Source organism: Diabrotica virgifera, chromosome 7 (assembly GCF_917563875.1).
Source record: "Diabrotica virgifera virgifera chromosome 7, PGI_DIABVI_V3a".
NCBI lineage: Eukaryota > Metazoa > Arthropoda > Insecta > Coleoptera > Chrysomelidae > Diabrotica > Diabrotica virgifera.
In genome coordinates, this window is record NC_065449.1 from 15,905,092 (window position 1) to 15,931,725 (window position 26,634).

The following is a 26,634-nucleotide window of genomic DNA, read 5'->3' on the forward strand; positions in this document are numbered from 1 at the left end:
TTAATTAAAAAAATGACAAAAAATAATTCTAAATATTGCAAAATTATTTTGCAAGATCATGTGAATTAAAAAAAAGGGGGAGGGCTAACTTCGTCCCTAATTGGCCTAGGGAAAATTGTTTTTCTTTCTAAATATGTATAAAAATTCAGTCTTTCTAAATATGAAAAAATAATTTTTTTACGGGTAACGGTTAAAAAGTTATTCTAATTGTTTATAAGTAAGCAAAAAATCGACATGTTTTTGCAAAATAATTTTACACTGTTTAAAATTATAGGTCTGGATCCCGCGTATGAAAAAAAAGTTGATTAATAGCAAGCTGCAAATTTGTTAATAGCTCAAGGGTGTCTAGTCGGATAAACTTTGATATATGGGAACACTGGAACAGGGGCAGTTTTAATCGTGGAACAGGTTAAAAATTTGGAACGGTCAGACCACGAAAACGGCACATTTATTTTGTCCGACAGAATAGACTTAAACTCTCCGAACAGAGATTAAACTCTCATGCAAAAATCAGACTGCTATTTATCACCTGTCATAATTCCTGTCATTTGACATATTCTACATGTTCCACTCATTAAAAAGCCCATTTGGTGATAAATAGCGGTCTGATTTTTGCATGAGAGTTTAATCTCTGTTCGGAGAGTTTAAGTCTATTCTGTCGGACAAAATAAATGTGTCGTTTTCGTGGTCTGACCGTTCCAAATTTTTAACCTGTTCCACAATTAAAACTGCCCCTGTTTCAGGGGCAGTTTTAACCTTATAAAATATCAAAGTTTATCCGACTAGACACCCTTAAGCTATTAACAAATTTTCAGCTTGCTATTAATCAACTTTTTTTTCATACGCCGGATCATTTTTTTAAATGAAGTTAATAGTACAAAAATGTTATTCTTTCATAAACTATCCGAAGTATTACTGTAACCTCATAATTTTCTGACTTACAGTGTTGCAAAAAAATGAATTTGGGATAAACAAATTAAATAACTTTTAAACTATCTGACCAATTGCTTTGAAATTTAAAATTTCGTGTAATAAGAACGTTCTAACTTATAAGAATAGACGTATTTAGCGAACGCCATATTGAAGTTTTTTATATGATTATGAGTTTCTTATTCTCAAATTTGTTTAAAATGCTTAACTTTTTGGTAATAGGCGAAAAAAGCGAAAATTTACCTTTTTTGATCTTCATTTGTTTATAACTATGTATATCATCAAAATTGACTGCAGGAAACATATAGGTTATTATTATAGATGTCTATACTACTCAAAAAATTTGGTTTCGGCCTGGAGGGGGATGTGTCACGAGAAAAATCTTATTTCTCTGGACTATTCATTTATTTCGTTAATATCGTCGTTTTTCCTGATTCTCCATGTGCCGTCCTCCGTCCTCCTCATGCACATGACAGGCGCTTAACAGGCCACTATATACATTTTATTCAGGCCGTGCATATGGTATCGTTCGTTAAGCTCTTGTCATGAGAACTTGCCTTGCCTTTAGAAAACGCAGCGATTTTTGTCGCCAAGAGACAGGCGACGAAAAACGCGTATATAAAACCGGCCTACCCACCGTTGGTGAAACCGGAAGTCAATGATTCAATTCAAAAGTCGCAGGAAACAAGCGTAAATTGTGAACATGGCAACACTGCTTTGAACTCATTATTCCGCTTGCTTTGATTATAAAATCGCGTAAACTTATTTTATTTACATTTATAATCTAAAACTTTCCGGCAGTGGTACTGTGAATGACTTTGATATCTGTGCAACTGATCGAGAAAGTATTTACATAGCACAGTAAGTTTCTGCATTTAATATAAATAAATTATTCTATTGTATAATGCGCTGTGAGTGTGTTCTTTATACTGCATTATCATTGTGTAAGGTTGAATCATTGTTTTGTAAATATGCAAATGTGCTATATTTTTTCTTCAGTTCCATAAATTCAAAAACTTAGATTCAAAGGCTTTGTCAACGAATACAGACGCTAATATATTCGTTGGTTTTGTTTAGCTACAACTCCATAGAAAATCATTATTTTCTTGCAATCATAATTTTTATTAAAATAAACTTTTATTTCTAATTTGAAACAGGAAGCTACTGCCAAATTATAAAAACCATAACAAACGCTTCTATTTGTAATCTTGACGAGGATCTAATCTTGTTTTTAATTTGATCCTGCGACATACGAGGGCAAGACAACAGTTGTGATTTTGGTAGCCAAAATTTTTTTTATTTTCTTCATAATCAATTAAATCTTAATTTTCATTTATAAATTAACGCTTCTTGTTCTTCATTTATACAGGGTGAGGCAAATAAAGGGCCTATTAGAAATATCTCGAGAACTACAGGCAACAGTATCATGAAAATTTGAATTAAGGGGTTTTGAAGAGTCGTCTGTTTAATGAAAATATTTTCATATATTTGCTACTTCCGGTTATACCGGAAGTTGCTTATAACTTAGCTTTTTTAAATAAAACACCCTGTATATTTTTACATTTTTGGATTCTCTTCGATGTCTTCTTTCTTAAAATATGAGGTTATGTAATGTTATATAGAGTATTTTAAAAGATAGTTAAGTTTTTTTATTAATTTCGTAGCAATATTCACACCCTGTAGAATTGTAGTAGTTTGACATCTAAAACTCTACTTACGTTCAAATGATTTTTAATATAGGCTACTATTGTTAAGAATCATTAGTATAGCTAAATTTTTAATTTTAGTATACAGGGTTGGTCGAAACTCGGAATGAATATTTTCTGAGTTTTCTTAAATGGAACACCCTGTATTTTAGTATTGCAATGAAATGATATTTTATGGTACTTTTTTATTTCTTAAGCATTCCCTATACCTAACTCCTTTAATTTGTGCTTAATTGTTAATCGCACCAACAATCTTAACTACGTAGGTATTTTGATAGCTCAACCATTATTGGTAATTTTAAGGATCAGTCTGGATTAATATGTATATATTTCTGAAAAATTATTTGTGATTGAATATTTTCACGGCCAGCCTAATAAAATTTTACGTATTTTTTGTTGCATTTAATGTTTAGCTTGAATCACCAATAACTCACAAATTAAAGCAGTTAGATGAAGTAAAAAAACACAGACAATCATTTAATAATACTTTGACGACCGGTTTCGATCTCTACACTATTCAGATCAACTTCAGGTCGGCGTTACAAGTAGTTAAATGATGCCGTTACAAGGGATGATTTGTAAGTTCATCGATAACATGTTTAAACGTCCAACTTATGCTAATAGGATAGCTAGATAAGGGACTGAGCAAGCGGGCATGCTTCGTAGGTCAAAACACAGTAAATTGGAATGGATCCTGAAGGCAGATGTGTGTTGTGAAACAGAGACAGATGTATTAGTTATGAGAAAGACAACGTTCGGGTGGGAATGTTCATAAATGCAGCTAAGGTGTAAATGGACTTATTGTAAACACTTGTACGATTGTGAAGGTCTTTGCTCTCAGGTGTTTTGAGCTATGGGCAGAGGTCGAAGTAAAGAATGACAAATAGGAATAAATATTAAAGTTAGTATTGTTCCCAGTCAAGTAAACACCTAAGAGCAAAGACCTTCACAATCGTACAAGTGTTTACAATAAGTCCATTTACACCTTAGCTGCATTTATGAACATTCCCACCCGAACGTTGTCTTTCTCATAACTAATACATCTGTCTCTGTTTCACAACACACATCTGCCTTCAGGATCCATTCCAATTTACTGTGTTTTGACCTACGAAGCATGTCCGCTTACCCAGTCCTTCACCTAGCTATCCTACTAGCATAATCTGGACGTTTAAACATGTTATCGATGAACTTACAAAGCATCCCTTGTAACGGCATAATTTAACTACTTGTAACGCCGACCTGAAGATGATCTGAATAGTGTAGAGATCGAAACCGATCTCTACACTATTGATTGATTGTAAGTCTGTGTTTTTTTACTTCATTTAATATGGACTCACATATGCAACCCATTCAGTATTTTAAAGCAGTTAGGTATAGAGAATACTTATAACATAAAAAAGTACCATGAAATATCATTTCATTACAATACTAAAATAAAGGGTATTTCATTTAAGAAAACTCAGAAAATACTCATGATTCTTAACAATAATAGATATCTCTTAAAATATCCTGTATAATATTACAAAACCTCATATTATAAGAAAGAGGATATTAAGGAGAATCCAAAAATGTAAAAATATACAGGGTGTCCCATTTAAAAAAAAACGAAGATATACGCAACTTCCTGTATAATCGGAAGTTGCAAAGAGACGAAAATATTTTCATTTAATAGATCATCCTTCAAAATCCTTTTTTTCCAATTTTCATGATTCTGTTGCCTTTAGTTCTCGAGATATTTCTAATAGGCCAGTTATCTGCCTCACCCTATATACTCACGGACAAAAATATTGCATATATTATCTTCAATCGTTATTATTTGTTTATTTGTCATCTTTGAAATGGTAAGTATTGTTTTTATTTATTTATTTAATGTATTTTAATTTATTAGAGATAAATAAATGGTTAAACATAGTCTTTATAACCGAATATGCAATAATGTCACAAATTAACAAACATTGCATAGTATGGAAAGTGAGCCTTGGCGACTTGACAATTCTTGATTTGTGAAATGTCAGTTAGAATATGTCAGTTGGAGAGTTTTATTTTTAGATTCTGCAGTTTTCTTGCTGATATGCCACATGTAAGCGAATTAGTGTGTGTTAGAATTGTTACTTTAAGAAATGAGGGTTGCAGACAAAAATATATTGCGTGGACAGCGAATATCCATCAGTCGACTGTTTCTCGTATAGTAAAGCGATACAATGAGACTGGGGAATACAAAAGGCGACCTGGTCAAGGACGAAAAAGATGTACAACGCCAAGATATGACCAATATTTCTGTGCTCTGTGCGTAAATCGAGTTAAGTCCAAAAATGGTCGAAATTAGCCAATGCACTATCTGTATGTTAGAATTTGATATCTACATGTATGTATAATTTGTCAAGTCCAATTGGAAAACAATCTGTGTAAAGCGTGTTAAGTCCTGAACTTAGACGCATGATTATTTAAGAAACAGGAAGACTCAGTGTGTCCCAAAATTGTGGGACTTAACACACTGTACACTAATGAGATATTAAGTTGACTCTTGATAATATATTGTTGTTATTGTTTCTCTTTACTCTTTAACGATAGTAATCGAGCTATACTTTATTATATGTTGGCTCTTCTTCGTCAAATGCTAAATATTGTAGTTTCAAAGTCAAAAGACGGGAAAACTATGCATTTTTCGAGGACAACTTGTTCAAACTAATTTAAAGTACTTAAAAATATCTATCTCCAGAGATAAAAAAGTCTCTATCTCAAAAATTAAGTGACTTATAATGAAAAGAATGCCAGTCCCTATTTTTTTTCAGCGAAAAAGTGATCGCAAGCAACCCCCTAATCACCACCCTAATTATAATTAGTCATTGACCTTATTTGGTCTTTTTTATTTATGTATTATTAATAGGTCCTAGAAGTTTGACCGGCTTAGAATAATTAGATTTAAAATAAAAATGGAATTAAAAGCGAATAATGAATTTTTGTAGTTTTGAAAAAAATGGTATTTTCTTCAGAATAGCAAGATTAGCTTCAGAGATACGAAAAAATGTTTAAATATGAAATTGTAGCTTAATTCCCAAGAACCTGGTTTGCAAAAAATTTTTCTACGGAAAAAATTTAGTGAGCTATTGACAATTAAAACTTGTAATAACATGCAAAAACCACTTTTACCAACCCTTTCAAAGCCACCTTTTTTTGCGACTGAGGATTTTAAAAAGATTTAATATTAATAGGCTTATAGATCTTATAAAAACCTACAAAATTATTTTTTACAAAACTTTCTAAGATAAAAAATAAAAAACGTTATGGTTAAAAAATCAATATATTTTTTTGAAAAAAAAAAGGAGAAATTCAATTGGAAGCATAATAATGTAAGGTAGAGGTATTTTTAGTCATTGGCCTTATTCATTCTTATTTATTTAAGTATTATTAATAGATTCTAGAAGTTGACTAACTTGAATGATTAGTTTAAAAAAGACTGGAGTTTAAATTTTTTGTAGTTTGGTAAAAAATGCCATTTTCTTCAGAATAGAAAGATTAGCATCAGAGATACGAAAAAATGTTTCAATATAAGATTGTAGGTTATTTAATTCCCAAGAACTTGGTTTGAAAAACATTTTTCTACTGCAAAGAGTGAATCGTAAATGAGTAGGTATATCGAAAAACATTGAGTTTTCTATACAAAACTAACACTTTTGATAGCGAATAGATCGAAAACTATTAATTTTATCAAAAAAATGTATAGAACATTTTTTGTTTAGAATGAACGTTTTTATGAACCTTTGCGGCCAAAATATAATGAAAAATTTTCACCCCCGAGATGGGGTGGCAACCACTCTCATGGCAAAAGCGCCTTTCGGCATCATATAGATTTTGATCCTTGGACTATCCACTACTTATTCTCAAATTTTCAAGCAAATCGATCCATTCTGTAAAATTTGCGAGGTGAAAAGCTTTGGTTCCTGTCCTATAAATCACATTTAAGGCTTTGACGTCTAGTTTAATCAGAAATTAAAATAATATATTAAGACCCAAAACAATTCTATTTGTATTTTTGAAAATAATAGTTCTCTTATCGTTTCTCGTCAGTGTTATCTTTTCTTCAGTAGATTTTTCTGTCATTAAGATATCAAACTATCTCTGTTATATGTAATTACAAACTGACGTATGTAAACAATTAATAATGCAATTTAATGCGTCGAATAGAACTAGCTGAAAGAATTATTTAAACACCGAATAAAATAATTTAAAACTTAAATCACTACGCACTGAATGGTATATCTAGTAGTATAATAATTTCATAATATGCGTTTATAAATAATAATAATATTGTAGCGTAATAATAGGGCTTTTCATCGATTGTCATTTGTTTCGAGCTTCTGTCATGTGTCACATAATATTAATATATCTACGTCATACGTCTTTGGTTTGTATCATTGTAAACACCCATAACGTATGACGTAGATATATTAATATTATGTGACACATGACAGAAGCTCGAAACAAATGACTGTGAATGAAAAGCCCTATACCTAATGGCCGGTTGTTCGCACGCTAATCAACAATGATCACTATCACATATTTAATTACTGTCACAACTGTCAATGTCAACTTTGGTTGGGTTGCTGAAAACATAACTAATTATTATTATGAGATTGGTAAATCAATTAACATAACAATTCTTAACATAATTGATTAAATAATTTCATAATTGTAATCAATAATTATGTTTTCAGCAACCCAATCAAAGTTGACATTGACAGTTGTGACAGTAATTAAATATTTGATAATGATCATTTTTTATTAGCGTTCGAACAACCGGCCCTTAGCCCCCTTCTGTAGATTGCTCCCTTCTGTATTAGACCAGGGCGCATCTGTAAAAATATTAGTACATTTGGACGTTGAGAGGTGCCTCAAAATTTTTTGCAGAAATTGCTTGAAAATAACTCAAGTAATAATATTTTAGTTATCCTCCCTCTCAAAAAGGTCCGGAACATTGTTTAAATAATCAAAATGTCAAAAAATGAAGGAAAAAATCGATTTTTTTCTTCGTTTTTTGATTATAACTTTAAAAATATTCATTTCCGAGAAAAGTTGTATTGACATAAAAATTGCATAATTAAATTTCCTACAAAATAGAATTTGTTAAAAATTTAAAAAATAGTCACCCTTGTTGCAAAATAGCAATAATTGAGAAAAAACCATACAAAAACAAGTATTCGCATTTTACGTTTTTCAACCGTTTATGCTACACTTAGGACCTTCATATTCCACCCAGAAAAACTTTATGATACAATAAAACTGTACTGTAAATTTCATTACGATCGCTTCCACAGATTTTGCAAAATAAATTTTGCAATCCAGCTTTCGCAAAAAAAAATTCATGTTCACTTTAAAAAATTCACTTTAGCAAAATGTTACAGGACTGAAAATAAAGCAGATAGCAAGTTGAAATATTTTTTACGTATATAAGTGTACTGTACCTTTCATTTGCAATTTACAAAATTAAAATCGATTAACTACCACGGCGTCAGGATTTTTTTTAAATAAACATTAATTATTGGTACTACGCGCAGGACAGCGGATAATTTGCTCTGATTGGGCATTCCAATGACCTTTGATAATGATTGATACATTCTAATTTTTATTACATTTCGATATAAATAAATAAATTTGTTTATTGCAAAATAAAAATACATACTCATTGAAATAACACTTTTTTTAGCAAAAACTTTCTTTGTTCATATATTTTAACTTAGAGAATAAAAGTTGATTATTTTTAAACATATGCAATTGTTTAAACAATATTTCACAAACAATAATAAAACTAGTTTGATTTTTGTGAAATTAAAATATTAAAATACAACAAAATATAGGGTAAGAAAATAATATGTTAGATAAAGATTGGAAGAAATTTTGGTGGAAATCAACTTGTGTGAATCGAACACCGCTGTCCTGCGCGTAGCACCAAAAATTAATGTTTATTTAAAAAATTTCCTGACGCCGTGGTAATTAATCACTTCTATAAGTCAAAAAAAAAAAAATTAAACTTGCTATCTGCTTTATTTTCAGTCCTGCAATATTTAAACAAAAACGAATTTTTTTTGCGACAGCTGGATTTCAAAATTTATTTTGCAAAAACTATTAAACCGATCTTAATGAAATTTACAGTGTTGTTTTAATATATCATAAAGTTTTTTTGGGTAAAATATGAAAGTCCTAAGTGTAGCATAAATGGTTGAAAAACGTAAAATGCGAATACTTGTTTTTGTATGGTTTGTTTCGCAATTATTGCTATTTTGCTACAAGGGTGACTATTTTTTAAATTTTTAACCAATTCTGTATTGCAGGAAATTTAATTGCGCCACTTTTATGTCAGTACAACTTTTCTCAGAAATGAATAGTTTTAAAGTTATAATCAAAATATCAATAAAAAAAATCGAATTTTTCCTTCATATTTTGACATTTTGATTATTTAAACAATGTTCCGAACCATTATGAGTGGGAGGATAACTCAAATATTATTATTTGATTTATTTTCAAGCAATTTCTGCAAAAAAATTTGAGTCACCTCTCAACGTCCATCTCAAAACAGATGCGCCCTGGACTATATAAGTTTCAACATTTTGTTCAACAACCTGCTCCTTCCTATTTGCCTTGTATGACGAATGGGAAGGTCTTTTGGGTTGAATTTGTTTGTCTATGGTTTAAGTCACATTTTTTTCTTTAATTTTGGACCTTGTTGGGGGGATTGCCTCTATTTCCCCCGTAGATCCGCCACTGGAACGACGTGTACCTAAACCCATCTAAACCCAATACCCTCGTAGATAATACACAGGTGTGACGTAGTACCTACACTACACACCGACAACCTCGCTGACATTGCGTATTCATCGAAAAACATTGACTTCCACATTTTTTCGATACAAGGAAATAAAAAACTATTTAATCCCAATTGTACTTTCATCTATGAAACACCTCCACGACCTTTAGTAGTTTTATAGCTCATTGTTTCATAAATACAATATCCTCTAGATTCTAGAGTGACAACCGAAGTAAACTTAGTAAAGTAAATATTTCCGTCATTTGAATATAATGGAACTGTGAACATTTTAAATAAGATTTTTTGTCGTAAACTACGTCAAGGATATATGTATAACTGTTGTCTATTAAAGACAACACTGTTGTCCATTAAATCTGACAAAAATCTTTAGAAAAAAGTTACTTGCTTATGTTTAGTTCATAGAATTAATTTAGCGTATCGTACTCGATAAAGGCATCAGTGTATTACACAGGAAGACATAAAACATGTCTATACTAAATTTACAATCAAGATGCAGTAGAAATAAACAAACCAAGACACGTTAAATGCTACTAGGAGCACTCCCGAATCATACTTTACAACGTATATATATTGTAAATCCCAAATCATGATTTCCAAAGTTGATCCATTGTAAATTATGATTGGGGAGTGCTCCTAGTAGCATTTAACGTGTCTTGGTTTGTTTATTTCTACTGCATCTTGATTGTAAATTTAGTATAAGGAACACGATTATTATCATCATTTTCAACAAAAAACTCGAATACTTAAATATCGTTCGATTCGTAATACTATTTTAAACAAAATACGGGGGCGGGTAAATAAGTCCGTAACTTTTTGAATTTCCCGTCTCTTAACCCTTTCCTTCACCGTGTCCTCTTGAGTACTTGTGCTGCCATCTAACAGCTTTTGAAAAAATATTTAATTTGTTGAAATATACATTCCTATAGTTACTTATGACTTGTGTATACAGCGCCAATTCATTTGAGTTTCTTTCACTATAAATATAAAGAATTGGTATTTAATGTATCTTTTGGTGTTGATAAGTAGTAGAATTTGTTAAAACACAATTTTTAATAGCGGTTTTGCTTAAAATGAGCTACCGCGGATTTTCTGAAAAGCGTGTACTCGTTTGTGGACATTGTGAGTCAACGGAAAAATTCATTTTTGGCAAATATAAAAACGCGCCCTATCCAAAAAGTATGACTAGATGGATTTCATCATTGGCCCACACATGATCATTCGAAAAATTCGTAAAAAAATCATTCTCGTTATGATGCAAATTTCAGATTCTTAGCCTAAAGAAATTTAATTCGTGAACGAGTTAGCAGTCAAAACAGTGGGTCTCTCGGGGCGAATCGGTGCCAAAGAAGGCCAGTCAGCCAATAAAGTCATGGTGACCATTTTTTGGGATACACGCGGTATAATTCATATTACTTATTATTCACCTTCAAATATCAATTGTGGGAAAATCAATCAATGGCGAGGAATTAAAAAAAAACGATCGAATTTGGCCAAGAAAAAGTTCTTTTTCACCAGGAAAATGCAAGGGTGCACACATGTGCAGTTTCCATGGCAAAAATGTATGTATTAGTCTACAAATTGCTCCCTCATCCGGTCCATTCTCCAGATTTAGGCTCAAGTGACTATTTCTTGTTATCAAACTTAAAGAAATGGCTGGACAGAGAGACGGCGGGTAACGACGAAATCATCTCACAAACAAATGTCTATTTTGATGAACTCGACAAATCATACTTTTCGGAAGGGCTAAAAAATTGGAAAAGCGTTGGTCTAAGTGTTAAAATAAGTATTAAGTATTCTATTGCTTGCTTGCTACGTCCAAGAAATGTATGTAATATTTACGGCAAAGATACTATGTAATACTGCTCAAGAACTTTACCCAGACGCCAACATAATAAAAGAAATAAAGTCCAGAAGACTCAAATGGGCAAGACACCTCAGAACAGAAAGAACAGTAAGGGTAAGAACAGAACAAGTGGGTCGCGGTGAAGGTGGATGTGGTGGTCGAGGTCGATGTCGATATCCATGTAAAACAAACACATTGTAGTGAATGGAAGAGAACAGAGCAGGTAAGTCGCGGTTAAGGTTTAGCGCGATGCCATCCAGGAGGTTTACATCGATGCTTTTGAAAATAAAATGAGTTTGTTTTACATGGATGTCTACTGCGCGGCCTACAAGGATGCTTCCCTGTGATTGATCCGTTCGAAGCCAAGTTGTCATTACCTACGCTACCTGAGTTGATACTTTTTATACCGGGTGTCCACTTATATTTCCCCCCATTTTAACTGCCTATAACTTCTAAACGGCTCAAGATATAAATATGCGGTTTTCACTGAAATATTTTATTTTAGTAAAAGTTTTGTCTGAATGGATTGAATTTTTTATATCGCTTTCAAATACGAAAAAAAAATGGCGGATTTTTGAAAAAAACGTTGTTGACTTTTTTTTAATAGAACACCCAGTATATTTTTTTGTAAATTGAAAGAAAGGTCATTCACCTATCCAGCGATATAAATTTTTTCAAAATCGGTTGTCAAATCACTGAGTAATTAATTTTTAAAATGACGGGTGCAACGTGGATATCACATACCTAAATAACATAACTGAGCAAAATGATATTATGTTATGTGATTTCCACATTGCATCTTTCATTTTAAAAATTAATAGCTCAGTCATTTGACAACCGATTTTAAAATTTTTTATATCGCTGGATAGGTAAATGACTGTTTTTTCAAGATACAAAAAAATATACTGCGTGTTTTAAAAAGAAAAGTCAACGTTTTTTTTTCTTCAAAAATCCTCCATTTTTTATTTAAAAGCGATATAAAAAATGGTCACTTATCTAAAAACTTGAAAAAAACGGTCATTTATCTATCCAGCGATATAAATATGGAAATCACATAACTTGGTATGTGATATCCACGTTGCACCTCTCATTTTAAAAATTAATTACTCAGTGATTTGACAACCGATTTTGAAAAACTTTATATCGCTAGATAGGTGAATGACCTTTCTTTCAATTTACAAAAGAATATACTAGGTGTTCCATTAAAAAAAACTAAACAACGTTTTTTCAAAAATCCGCCATATTTTATTTCGTATTTGAAAGCGATATAAAAAATTCAATCCATTCAGACAAAACTTACTAAAATAAAACATTTCAGTGAAAACCGCATATTATTATCTTGAGCCGTTTAGAAGTTATAGGCAGTTAAAATGGGGGAAAATGTAAGTGGACACCGGTATAATCCCTTTTTTATTCAGTTTATTTTTGTATTTCTAAAGTAATTAAATTCAGTAAATTTTTGAAATATGAAGGAGGATCTGATTATTTACAGTTGACATTTCATCACTATCATCACTTGACTGACACAACATCGCAAAAGCACAGTCTTTTGTCATTCAAATTTCATTAAACCACTTCACTTGATAGTGGTTCTAGCTCGACTGACAGCGCAGGTGACCTCCTTGCTATGTGCTGTCGACATCGACCGCGACTTAACTAGTAGCATCCACCGCGACCTACACCTCCACCTAGACCTACTTGTTCTGCTCTTACCCTTAGGCTGTTATGGGAGGAAGTCCCAACTGGAAGTAGACCACGCGGACGCCCTTCACTTCGGTGGCGAGATAATATAGCAGGAGACCTGAACACTATAGGCGTGGAAAATTGGATGGAGATTGCTCAAAACCGAGAACAGTGGAGACATGTTGTCGAGTCGGCTAAAATCCATGAAGGGTTGTAACGGCACTTAGTAAGTAAGGAGTATACTAATGCTGCGAGTTAAACTCACTTAAATGATCAAGCCACACCGAAGTATCTCAAGAAATAAATGTTAAAAGGACGACTACTAACTTTAAAATGAAACAACAAAAAAATACTTAACTAGAAGTGCAGTACCTGTACCATCCACATGTAAAGAATTTTTGATGTTGCCTTAGAAGGGGAAATTTTCCTTAGGAGGGAACTTCCAATAAAACACCAACCAAAAGAAATAAAAAAATAAACTCAAACTACGTAAAAGACATAAATAATAACGTATAATATGGTACATCCCATGTCAAATCACTCAGGTAAAAACTTTTAGATCTCCGATTTTTCTGAAACTTGGTGTATAACTTCTGCAGGACGTAAAAATAAGATATTTAAGGTCAAAAAATCTTCTTCTTTTTTTTCTCAAAATGTTATTTTATGAGATTTTATAGTGATTTGGTGTTTATATAAACAAATTTGCATTTTTTATCGTAAAGTAACAATGGAAAAAATAATATTTTAATAGAATGGACTCAAAAATGTCATTATATGGCATTATAACAAGTTATTTTGATTCAAAACAAGTTTTTAATAAAATTTTATAGTGTAGAAAACGTTAAAATGCCGTTTCTTACATTTTCCTCCATTCCCAAAATACATCATAATCGATTTGGCTGAAAATTTGCCAACAGATAGCCAAAACATAGGACTTTAAGTGGTTAGAAGGATTTGAATTATATTACAATAACAAAAAAGGCAAATGCAATAATATCAGACTCAAAAGTATATTAGTCCAGTCGGGATAGCATTTGACCTTGCATGCAGAGCTGCCCAAAATTTTATTTTTCTAATCTTTAGAGGGGTCAATAGTAGCCTAAATTTAAAATCGCGAATGAATTCCTGCTTTACGTTAGCCGCCATCTTGATTTTAAAGGAGAACCGTTTTTTCTCAATATCTCCGTCATTTTTAACTTTTCGACAAAAATGATAGGAACTGAAATTGTTGCAAATAAATCGTATCTACAATTATTACAATTTCTTTTTAACAATTTTTGTCGTAAGGTCGATATTTTCCGAGTTAATTGTACTTACAGTAGACGCCTAGGTTTTTCACTATGATATTGAATGTAACTTTTTTGGTATTGTAATATAATTCAAATCCTTCTAACCACTTAAAGTTCTATGTTTTGGCTATCTGTAGGAAAATTTTCAGCCAAATCGATTATGATGTATTTTGGGAATGGAGGAAAATGTAAAAAACGGTATTTTAACGTTTTCTACACTATAAAATTTGATCAAAAACTTGTTTTGAATCAAAATAACTTGTTATAATGCAATATAATGACATTTTGAGTCCTTTTTATTAAAATATTATGTTATACATTGATACTTTGACGATAGAAAATGCAAATTTGTTTAAATAAATACCAAATCACTATAAAATCGCGTAAAATAACATTTTGAGAAAAAAAAAAGAAGAAGAAAATTCGACCTTAAATGTTTTATTTCTATATCCCGCAGATGTTATATACCAATTTTGAGACAAATCGGAGATCCGAAAGTTTTTTTGATCCAAAATTGAGTGATTTGAAATGGAATAACCCATATGCATTAAGTTCCCTTAGTTTTCCTAACTAGCGTGTTTGTTGGGTTGATTTTGTCTGTCTATCGTTTAAGTGAGCACCTACATTGGATCCGTATTTCTCCGATGCGATCCGACGTCGGATTGAAAATAAACTCAAGGTATTAAAGCGTAGTGCCTACACTGCAGTGGGAAACCTGAGTCGATATCGGGCGATTTACGCTTTTACTACGCACTACCCTTTAATACCTTGAGTTTGCTTTCAATCCGACCTCGGATCCAATCGGATCGGAGAAATACGGATCCAATGTAGGTGCAGCCTAAGTTTCATGCCATCTAATATATTTTTGTGTTTCAACAATTCTTTTCTTTAATTTTGGACCTTGCTAGATGGGAGAGGGGGAATTCCCCATTTTCTCTCCCCGTTGACCCGCCACTGTGATAAAGGAGGGAATTTAAAATTGGAAATGATGCAATTTTTGCATAAAATGCAAATATAAAAGGATTGACGGCATTACATTTTTAGTTTTAATATTCTTTCTTTAGTTAATTAATTATAGTTTAATGTGTCTTAATTGCTGTACCGTTTCTAAAAAAAGATTTTATTACCTGGAATGATTAAGTTAATGATAAAATGAGGTTAAAAACTACCAATAGAAATAAATGAGTTTTTTTCTTTACTTAATTGTATTTAAACTGCATTTACCGACAATTTAAAGTGAAATAGTTTGTAAGTTGTTTTCGAAAGGTGTTCTACCGACCCTTGGTCCTCAACAAAGGTATCTAGATAGAGTTGACTGCCTTATCTATGTTTGAGCTTACCTTTTGATTATTTCTTATGATCATATTCTAATATGTGTCCATATCTATCCAAGATGTTACATGTTCCATCATATTCTTGTGCTCCTTTTTCCTTTAATGTTATGCCCATTATAAGCCATTGAAAATCATCGTATAGTCGGTTCGCTAAACTCAGACGCAACTTGATAGATATTTTAGTCGGTAATTTTTTTGTTTTTTGCCAATTTTGCAAAAATTGGCAAAATTACTGACTATTTAGTAATTATTAACTATTTAGTAATTATTTTTTGCCAATTTTAATAAAATTGGCAAAATTACCGACTAAAATATCTAGCCAGTTGCGTCTGAGTTTAGCGAACAGACTATAAATACCTCCCTCCTTGGTAAATATATCGTAGACCAGGGGTTCCAAACATTTTTCGACAACCTCTTCTGATGTTAAAAATATTGTTAATTCATTGTTTTTTTCAACGAAACTTATGCACATATCTCATCTTTTAGCATTCGACAATGAGCAGCATAGGAAGAACCAGTACGATTTTTCGAAGAAGGCCCATCAGACTACAACAAAACAGAAGCAAACACGACTATAACGAAAAACATGCACCTTTGACTCTACTGACAGAAGACGAAAACATGTTGAAGGACAGCGTTGCCAAGTTTTCCAAAGCCAATATAGCCCCGTACGTAAGAGAAATGGAAAATGACGGAGAAATCAAAAAGTCAGTTCTGGATATGTGTTTTCAACATGGTCTCATGGGTGTAGGGATTGAAGAAAAATATGGTAAGTATGTACATAATTTGAAAGTAAGCGTTTTCATAAATATTATATATTGTATTTCTTGGCTGTTGTATTAAAGATGTGTGTTAATCTTTGGAGATCGTCTTCTGTCTCAGCGATTAATGCGGAGTCATCTGCATAACATAATATTTGGATTTCTTTGTTCCCCATTCTGTAACCATGACATTTACGTACTGCTTCTATTATTTCGTCCATTATTATTATTAAAGAGCAGTGGGCTTAATGAGTCACCTTGTCTGACTCCGCTTTGTACTGGTATAAACTGCGTCAGTTTTCCAGTTATCTTTGCCTGTATTCGATTATTATAATTCTTCTTCAATTTCGGCATTTGTTTTTATTCTCGTTTCTCCCTTTCTTGTTGTTTGAATATAAACGTGCTGTTTTGGCCTCATTATATTAATTTTATTCTAAGTACATGGTCTATTTATTTGACCAGATTCTGTACTAAAATTTTGGCCTTTTGTTAATTACCTTTCGATTTTAGTAGTAAGTAGTTGTAATTTCAGATAGTAAGAACATAGTCGTTGATAAGTCGTCGTTTCGTATAGTTTAAATATAGTCGGTCGTAGGCAATTAATAAGTGTCGCCACAAAAAAAAAAACTCCGGTTCAGTTATACTACAAAATAAATTAACCCTCTATCCTTCCTTTCTCTTTCTTAGTAATAACTGAAGACATCGAGACCTACCAGTTCCATAAGGTAAGAATTTTTCGTATAATAACCCTACAGTCCACAGTTAGAATTTGTTTTGCATAACCAGCATTCGCCTATTCGCCACTCCACGTGCATAATTCAGATAGTCGACATTTTATTTTTTTCTAATAATGTTTTTAAATGTAATACTACACTGGGGTGCAAAATTAACCGGACACCTTAAAAATGGGTCATTTTTTATGTCTCGAATTTCCTAAACCTGTTGTCCGATTTAAGTGATTTTTTTAATATATTATAGCCTTATTCTTTAGCAATATCGCTGTAATAGTATTGTTGCTAAACAGTTAAATTTTCATTGTATACCGGGTATCAATCAAACTGTGTTTTTTTCTCAAAGTTCGCATCACCCTGTGGAATATTCTAGAATTTATAAAATACTGAAATTAAAATACAACTATAGCCTCATGTTTTCTCAACATTTTTTTTATTCATTCGCTTATGTTGGATAATAAAAAAGTTAGGTACTTTAACAACTAGCCATGTTTTTCATCAATACAGCGTGTTTCTAAATAATAATTGGCAAACTTTAAGGGGTAATTCTGCATGAAAAATAATGACAGTTTGCTTTATCAACGATATGTCTGAAAATGCTTCGTTTCCGAGATAGGGGGTGTTGAAAGTTTTCTTACAAACTGACGATTTATTTATTGCTTTAAAGCCGGTTGAGGTATGCAAATGAAATTTGGTGGGTTTTAAGAAGTAGTTATTGCACATTTTTTGGCATACAATTAAGAATTTAATATTCACCATTGGCGTGCATACGGGTAATATGAGGGCTTATATTATTCTTATATAAGCCCTCATAATACCCGTATGCGCGCCAATGGTGAATATTAAATTCTTACTTATGTGTCAAAAAATGTACAATAACTACGTCTTAACACCCACCAAATTTCATTCGCATATCTCAACTGGTTTTTAAGCAATAAATAAATCGTCAGTTTGTAAGAAAAATTTCAACACCCTCTATCTCAGAAATGAAGCATTTTCGGACATAGGTTTATAAAGCAAACTGTCATTATTTTTTCATGTAGAAACGTTTGTCGCACTTATTTAGAAACACCCTGTATTGATAAAGTACATGGCTAGTTGTTAAATTTCCTAACTTTTTTATGGTCCTACTTAAGCGAATGAATAAAACAACAGAATGTTGAGAAAACGTAAGGCTACAGTTGGGTTTTAATTTGAGTATTTTATAAATGCGAGAATATTCCACACGGTGATGCGAGTTTAAGAAAAAAACACAGTTTCATTGGTACACCCGGTATGTAATGAAAATTTACCTGTTTAGCCACAATATTATTACAGCGATATTGATAAATAATAAGGCTAAACATATTAAAAAATCACTTAAATCGGACAACAGGTTTAGGAAATTCGAGACATCAAAAATGATCCATTTTTAAGGTGTCCGGTTAATTTTGCACCCCAGTCAGGCGCGGATCCAAGGGGGGGTCAATGGAGTCCATTGCCCCCTCCTTGAGACCTCGCCTGGTGTCTACTGACACTGTTTTTAAGAAAGAGATTACGATTGAACATCATAGTGAATTTTGTGTCCTGTTGATAACTGAATAACTGAAACATAAATATGACAGAATTCCTTGGAATAGAAAATTATTAAAAGTCTTTGGACCATAATAAATGAAAAAGTCCCAATAAATCTGTTTATTGCCATCTATTCAATGCAATGTCAGAGACCAGATAAAAATAGTAATTGCCGCTGCTATGTTATGGTAATTTGATCATTTAATAAAACCCCCCGAATAAGAGCCGATTTTAGAAGGATGTCCAAAGTATTATGTAACAGAGACCTAAAATTGGCATTAAGGATCCGACTACTTCGCTGCTACGTGTTCTCGGTCTTACTGTAGGTATAGTGTCGAGTCTTGGACTATGAATAAAATCGATCTAATTCGCCTTGAGGCTCTCGAAATGTGGTGCAATAGAAGAATTTTGAGAGTTTATTGGATGGAGAAAATTCGAAACTCCACAATACTAAAAGGTCTCAGCAAGACTACTGCGATTATAAAAAGCATCAAGAAGAGATAGCTGTATTATTTTTGACATTTAATGAGAGGTCCCAAATACAAAACATTATTCAAGTGAAAATAGCAGGAAAACGTAGTCCAGGACGAAGAAGAAATTCATGGTTGATTTAGGGTGGCAATAAATAAAATTAAGATGCCTATGATGGTAACTAACGTTCTAAGAGGACATGGTACATAAAGAATAAGAAAATATCAGTCCATCCCGAAAAAGAATCCTGATTACGTCAGTCATGAGAAAATTTTTATTTCATTGCCCCCACCTTGCAAGGTTGCTGGATCCGCCATTGACCCCAGTGTATGTAATTAGATACTAATAATATAGGTTCAATTAGCAATCAGCAAAACAAAATATACTTACTCTAACAGAATTAATTAATAATAAAAAATGTTTATTTTGTTGCCAACTAAATAATTGGACATGTACAGAGTTATTCACTATATTTTGACCCCCCCGTAAACTGCTTTATTTACAGAATTAGAAAAAAATGTAAAATACAAAAGTTATTCGATTTTTTGACATATATATCATACTAGTAACGTCATCCATCTGGGTGTGATGACGTAATCGACTATTTTTTAAATGAGAATAGGGGTCGTGTGCTAGCTCATTTGAAAGGTTATTCAATTCTCTATTTAGTAATACTAACATTAGGATAATTATTTATACAGGGTGTCCAAATTTTTTTTTGAATTATATTATTTGACAGAAAATGAAGAATGTATGTAATTTATTTAACTCAAAATATCTTCTGCTGCTGTTAGAAAACAGAAATGAAAGTTTATTGCACAAATAAACATTGCTTTTTGCTTAAATTCAATGTTCAAACTGCCAAGAGGCAGATGGGTGGCAGTTGACCATTGAATTTAAGTGAAAAGTAATGTTTATTTGTTCAATAAACATTTATTTCTGTTTTCTGACAGCAGTAGAATGTATTTTGAAATAAATAAATTACATAAATTCTTCTTTTTGTGTCAATTAATTTTAATTTAAAAAACAATTGGACACCCTGTATAAATTATCTTAGTGTTTATATTACTGAATAGAAAATTGAATAACCTTTCAAATGAGCTAGCTCACGACCCCTATTCACATTTAAACAAATAGTCGATTTCGTCATCACGCCCACATGGATGACGTCACTAGTATGATATATGTATATGTCAAAAAATCATAATTTATAAATCGAATAACTTTTGTATTTTACATTTTTTTCTAATTCTGTAAATAAAGCAGTTTACAGAAGCTGTACACATGTCAGTGTTTTTTAGGATTTGTTCCTTAATTTACTTGTATTGCTTTGTGCAACTGTTGTTCTTTGTTTTATGTATTATTTTCATTTTGAGCCTAATTTTGGTCACTACTGGTTTGTGATCTGATCCTATGTCGACACTCGGATATGTTTTCCTGATATAATTGTGTTGCTGTATCTTTGTCTAACTAAATACGTAGTCTATTTGATTTCTTACAATTTTCTATTCTTGATCTGCTCGTGACTTCCACATTCCACATGTGTAGTCTTCTATGTGACAGTTTAAACAATATATTCGCTATAACAAAATTAGTGTTTTGGCAAAACTCGATAAGCCTGATCACTCATTTCTTCCACATGCTTAGAGCGAAGAACTGGCTTGCGGTGATCACCAACAGATATGTCGAATATTGATTCGTCACTAAAAATCGCTCGGGACCAGACCAATCTTCTACCGACCAAGAAAGTTTAGATTTCGCCCAAATGAGTCTGGCTTGCTATCGTTTAGCTGTTAAAAGAGGCTTTCCATTGCCTATAAGAAAATATAATTTTTTAAACCACGAGTACACTTTTAAATTGTTACCGGTAATTCAACCTTATGGAACTTTAATCCAGATTTATGTATCCACTTGTAACAGCTGTCACAAGCTGTGACACTTGTTTTTACGCTGCCAGCGGTGACTTGGGTTGCTGCGTGGTGATTCATTGTTTAAGTGAAGAGTATGGTCCTTCTCAGAGGCATTTTTCAGTACGTCACAAGTGACCGAAAAAAAGGTAAGTCCGTGATAATACACATTTATAACATTTATTTTAACATGACATTTAAGTTAAATGTGACAGTTGTCCGAATCGTAATCAGCCAAATATGAAAAGGGTATTGAATTATAACTCTTTTATTTGCAATTTGGTATAAAAACAAATCAATTGTATTTATTGCATTTATAAAATGGTATTTTCTTTGATTTGTATAGTCTTATAAATTGTAACGATTATAGTGATATATATAATTCGTTAATCATTTTTTGTTCGATTATAGCGGCATCTATCAACAACTAGAATAAATGTTATAAATGACTGATCACGGACGTACCTTTTTTTTCTGTCACTTCCAACTTAATGCGTTAGAAAGAAATCGAAAAACTGTGACGCACTGAAAGATGTCTCTGAGAAAGAAATAGGCACGAATATTATTGATAACACGAGGTAGACTGCTACAAAAACGGATTGTAAATCAGTCTGCTTGAGTAGGATGTCGAACGTAACCGAGAGCCGTCATAATTTTATTAAGACAGTCTGGATGTTTGACGATTTCAATGGATTCTCGAATAATCCCTGGTCTATATAGATGATTTTTGTGTTTTGTATTTAAATATAATATGTCTCCCTATGCACCGATTGTATCATTGTCTGCCTCATGCGTTATATCTGGAATAATTTGATCTTAGCTTAAATTATAAATTAAATAGAAAAAGGCATTTGATATTTAATTTCGATTCAGAGATCATTACCAACTTTCTATGGACCATTTCGAACTCTTTTGTTCTCGTCAGGAAAGCATATGCAATGATGCTCTGAATCGAAAATAGACACCTTTGCCCGATATGCCAATTACAAGAAATAATTAACATTTAGACGCAATAGCGACCTCTATTAAAGAAACGACGAAACCCAAGCGACTCCATTTTCAAACAAATAAATAATTTAAAAATAAAATCTTATTCCCCATCCTTCTAAAATTTGCAAGGAATAAAGGGTGATGAATGCAGAGACACGGGAACAACTATGTAGACTCCCCATGTCTCTGCATACATCACCCCTTATTCCTTGCAAATTTTAGAAGGATGGGGAATAGGTAGAAGAGAGAATCTGTTTCCAAATTAAGAAATCCAAAGATTTTATTTTTAAATTTTTTATTTGTTTGAAAATGGAGTCGCTTGGGTTTCGTCGTTTCTATAAATTAAATCTTGCACTAACCATTTTATGTTTTAGGTGGTTTGGGTTACGATCTAATGGCCAACGTCCTAGTCATAGAAGAAATCGCCAAAGTAGACCCCGCCGTTTCGGTCCCGGTAGACATACACAACACCCTCATCAACACTGTCATCGACAAACTCGGCACCAAAGAACAAAAAGACACGTACCTTCCCCGTCTCGCTCAAGACACGCTCGGTTCCTTCGTTCTATCGGAACCTACGTCAGGATCTGACGCGTTCGCCATGAAGACGACGGCCAAGAAAGACGGATCTGACTATATTATAAACGGCAACAAGATGTGGATATCCAGCGCTGGCATAGCGGGTGTGTTCTTGGTTATGGCAAACGCTAATCCTAGTTTGGGATATAAAGGAATTACTTGTTTTATAGTGGAGAGAGATAATCCAGGCTTGAGTATTGGAAAAGCGGAAGATAAATTGGGAATATGTGCTTCAGGTAAGCTACTCATTCATTCATTCTTCTTCTTACCTATCGGAACATGCGCGCCAACCATCATGGCAATCTGTACTTTGCACTCTGCTGCTCTGGAAAGATTTGTGGTTGTTGTGTTGAACCACAGTCGTATTTTTTTCAGCCAGGAAGTCCTTCGCCTTCCTGGTCCTCGTTTTCCTTCTACTTTTCCCTGTAAGATTAGTTGCAGCAGTTAGATCTCTAGCTGATTCATTCATTAAGCATTACAATCACTAGGGATTACAGCGAACTCCATGGCGTTCAGAATCCTATTCTTGAGTGAGGTGGATTACTCATCATGTCATTTATGGCTTGCTGTGTGTCTTTGCTGCTGTCGTGACTCTTCTCCATTTCTTCCTGAACTTTCCAGTCTTTAGTATTCATTGTTCTTATATCTTCTTCTACACCATCCAGACATACTCTTCTAGGCCTTCCTCTACATCTGGGCCATAGTGGTGTCCAGTTAGTTATCTTTCTCAACATATTATATAAGTGTGGGCCTCTCTGTGTATATGTCCTATGCATTCTAAGCGAAGATATTTTATATATTCATTGTTCGTATAGCTTCGTCTACATCATCCACCCATATTTTTCTAGTCCTTCCTCTAAAGCTGGGCCAGAGCGGTGTCGATAGTTATCCTTCACAACATATGTGGGTGTGGACTTCTCTGTATAGGTTCTAACCATTCTAAGCGAAGAGATTTTATGTATCTGACTATATTTTCTCTCTTTAATTCTCCAATTTCTGCATTTATTTTCATTCTTTTTTCTCCTTCTTTTGTGACATTGTGGCCCAGTATATTTCTCATTATTTTTCTTCCAAAATTCAGAAGGCTATCTCGCTCTTTCTTCTTAATCGTTGTTATATCCATCCCATATGTAACAACAGGTCTTATTAAGGTCGTATATGGGTTCATCTTTTATTTCTTACTTGCTTCTCAGCAGATTTCTATTCATTCCATACGTTTCTTGTCATTCAGAACTCTTTCCTCTGTTTTCTATTTCCCGGTTTTCTCTATTGTTAATTGTCTCCCATCCCTATAATCATGTATTTTTTTGTGCTGGTTTATCTTTAGCTTTATTTCTTTTTCTCTTTATCTTTACCTCTTTTCCTTATCTAATATTTCAATTGCTTTTATAAGTCTGCTATGACGACCAAGTAAGCTATAAAGCACAAAATTCATAATATTATTCTGAAACTATTTTCTTGTGGCATTTATATGTTATCTACTATATTTATTGGTTAATAATCACAAATTTAATTGAAAATACATTTTTTGACATGTATATATCCACTTCGGAAATGGTAACGTCAAAATAAATATATTTTCAATTAAAATTGTGATTAACTCCCATTAAATACAAAGATAACATCAAATTCTTATTCAACTAAAAATAATGTTTCAAACAGTGTATTAGAGTCCGTTGTCACAATATAATTCTTCTTATATTTCCATAAGCGTTATCAATCGTTGGTAATCATGTTGGCTATCATATTCGCTATAACGATTTCGTTGTTGTTTTTGCTCTGGTTTAACAAAACGCGGCGCCCATTTAGAAATGTTCTTGCTCATACCCAAATGTTCATGTATATTTAGAGTGTCTTCTATCGCTTGCAACTGCACTTTGTGATTTTCCATAATAATTTTCAGCATTTTTTCGATGTTTTCGGGAATAACTGCTTCATTTGACCTTCCGGAGCGCTCATCATCATTGGTGTCGGTACGACCGCGTTTGAATTCAGCAAGCCACTATGGAATCTCTAGCGCGAGAATTTTACTGTCACCATTGCATGTGGTTGATTTCATGTAATCGAATGAACTATCTTTCAATAAAGTCGTCCCAGGAACGCAACTCATAAATATTGGCAATATTATTTTAAAGTCTTCTACTTTAAAATGTATAATATATGTCTGAATTGCCGATATAAATGAGTCAGATTAAATAAATTATTAGAAGAATTTTTTTACTAAGCAACAACATTTTTGTTTAATAGGGAACTTGCACATAAAAATATTTTTGCATAAAATTATTAATTTATGTTTAAAAATATTATGTTCAAAATATGTATTACGTTTTAACAATTAATAGTTTACGTACAATAACTGATAATAGTTGCGCGCCAAAATTTACCATTTCAAACAACTTCAAAAGCCTGCGTTTGGGTCTGACGTCACCAACCATGATGTTTGCCAGTGTTCTCGTTTGGCTAGTGCCAGACGTGCACTGTGAAGACAATATTTTGAAATTTCCAAACAACCTATGTATCTCAAATGCCAAATTATATTATAAAGTTATGTAAGTATATATATATATATATATATATATATATATATATATATATATATATATATATATACAATAGCACTAAAGGCCTTAGAGGCCCATGGCTTGAAAAGTTTGTTTTTTTTCTTTCTTCATTTTCACGTTTCTTTATGTGCTGAGCTCTTCTCTGGCTTGATATGTGATTTTCCTCCATTCCTTCCTGTCACTCATTTTTCTTTTTTGGCCCTCTAGCCCCATTCTTTCCAAATCTTTTTCGACGTCTTGCTTCCATCTATTTTTCGGCCTTCCTCTTCTCTTTCTTGAAGTTATAGTGTAGTTTAGTACCTTCTTTGGAGTCCTCGTGTTTGGCATCCTTTCAATGTGACCTCGCCATCTAAGTCTCTGAGCCTTTATCACTCCTATTATATTAGGTTGGTTGTATAATTGTTTTAACTCATCATTTGATCTTCTTATCCATAAACCGTCCCTTATTTTTCCTCCATATATCTTCCTTAGTATTTTCCTTTCCCAGATCTCCAGTAAATTTTGTTCATTTTTTGTCATTGTCCATGTCTCACTGCAGTATGTTACTATTGGCTGTATAGTTGTTTTGTATAGCTGTACTTTTGCCCTTCTTGATAGAAACTTGCTTTTCAACATTACATTAAGCGCATGTACACTTCTATTGCCTGCCATTATTCTAGCTTGTATTTCTTCTTTAATGATAGGTTTACGTGATATTATTGCCCCTAGGTATGTAAATCTTTCTACCATTTCGAATTCGTATGATGTTCCTTCTTCTACTTCTACTTTAAACTTTTGACCATTCCTAAACTGACCATCTGTCCACTCCATACATTTTGTTTTAGTTGAATTTATATATAGTCCCATTTTCTTCGCTGCTTTTACTATTCTCTGTACCATCTCCTGTAGCTCTTTTTTTCCTCTTGCCAGTAACACCACATCATCCGCAAACGCCAAAACTTGGTGTCTTCTTTGATATATGAGTCCTTCTCTATTGATTTTTGCTTCTCGCATTATTTTTTCTAGGCATAAGTTGAAGAGTAAGGATGACAGAGGATCGCCCTGTCTTAATCCTTCGTTTACTATAAATTTTTCTGATGATTGATTGTTTATTTTGACTCTGTTTTCTGTATTCTCCAGAGTGAGATGTATCATGTTACGTAGCTTTCTGCTAACTCCCAATTCCTCAAGCGCCTCTTTTAATTTCTTCCTCTTTATTCTATCGTATGCTTGTTGGAAGTCGATGAATAGTGCTATCGTTGGTAGGTTGTGTTCATAGCTTTCTGCTTGTAATTCTCTGATTACGAATACTTGGTCCGTTGTGCTTCTCCCTCTTCTAAATCCGCACTGATATTCGCCTATTATATTTTCAGCTTCTTTTTCAAGTTTGTCTTTTATTGATTTTCCTAGGATTTTGTATACGGTATTTAGTAAAGCTATTCCTCTGTAATTACTGCATTCTGTTTTGTCGCCTTTTTTATGTAATGGGCAGA

At 32.7% G+C, this 26,634-nt stretch overlaps 2 protein-coding genes across 5 annotated transcripts in view; one reads left to right on the forward strand and one right to left on the reverse strand.

Annotated features, from left to right (window-relative positions):
• LOC126888454 (uncharacterized) overlaps positions 1-26,634 on the reverse strand; it is an 86,910-nt gene that overhangs the window by 24,851 nt on the left and 35,425 nt on the right. The window lies entirely within an intron of this gene.
• Positions 1,634-26,634, forward strand: part of LOC126888455 (short/branched chain specific acyl-CoA dehydrogenase, mitochondrial-like) — a 32,341-nt gene continuing 7,340 nt past the window's right edge. The window contains exons 1-3 of one of the 2 annotated variants that reach the window (XM_050656770.1): positions 1,634-1,791; positions 16,095-16,377; positions 22,397-22,837. In XM_050656770.1, coding sequence (XP_050512727.1) covers positions 16,104-16,377; positions 22,397-22,837 — 715 coding nt within the window. In that variant the 5' untranslated portion in view covers positions 1,634-1,791; positions 16,095-16,103. Of the gene's footprint in view, positions 1,792-15,443; positions 15,572-16,094; positions 16,378-22,396; positions 22,838-26,634 lie in introns of those variants that run through there. The other variant, XM_050656771.1, reaches the window with a different exon arrangement.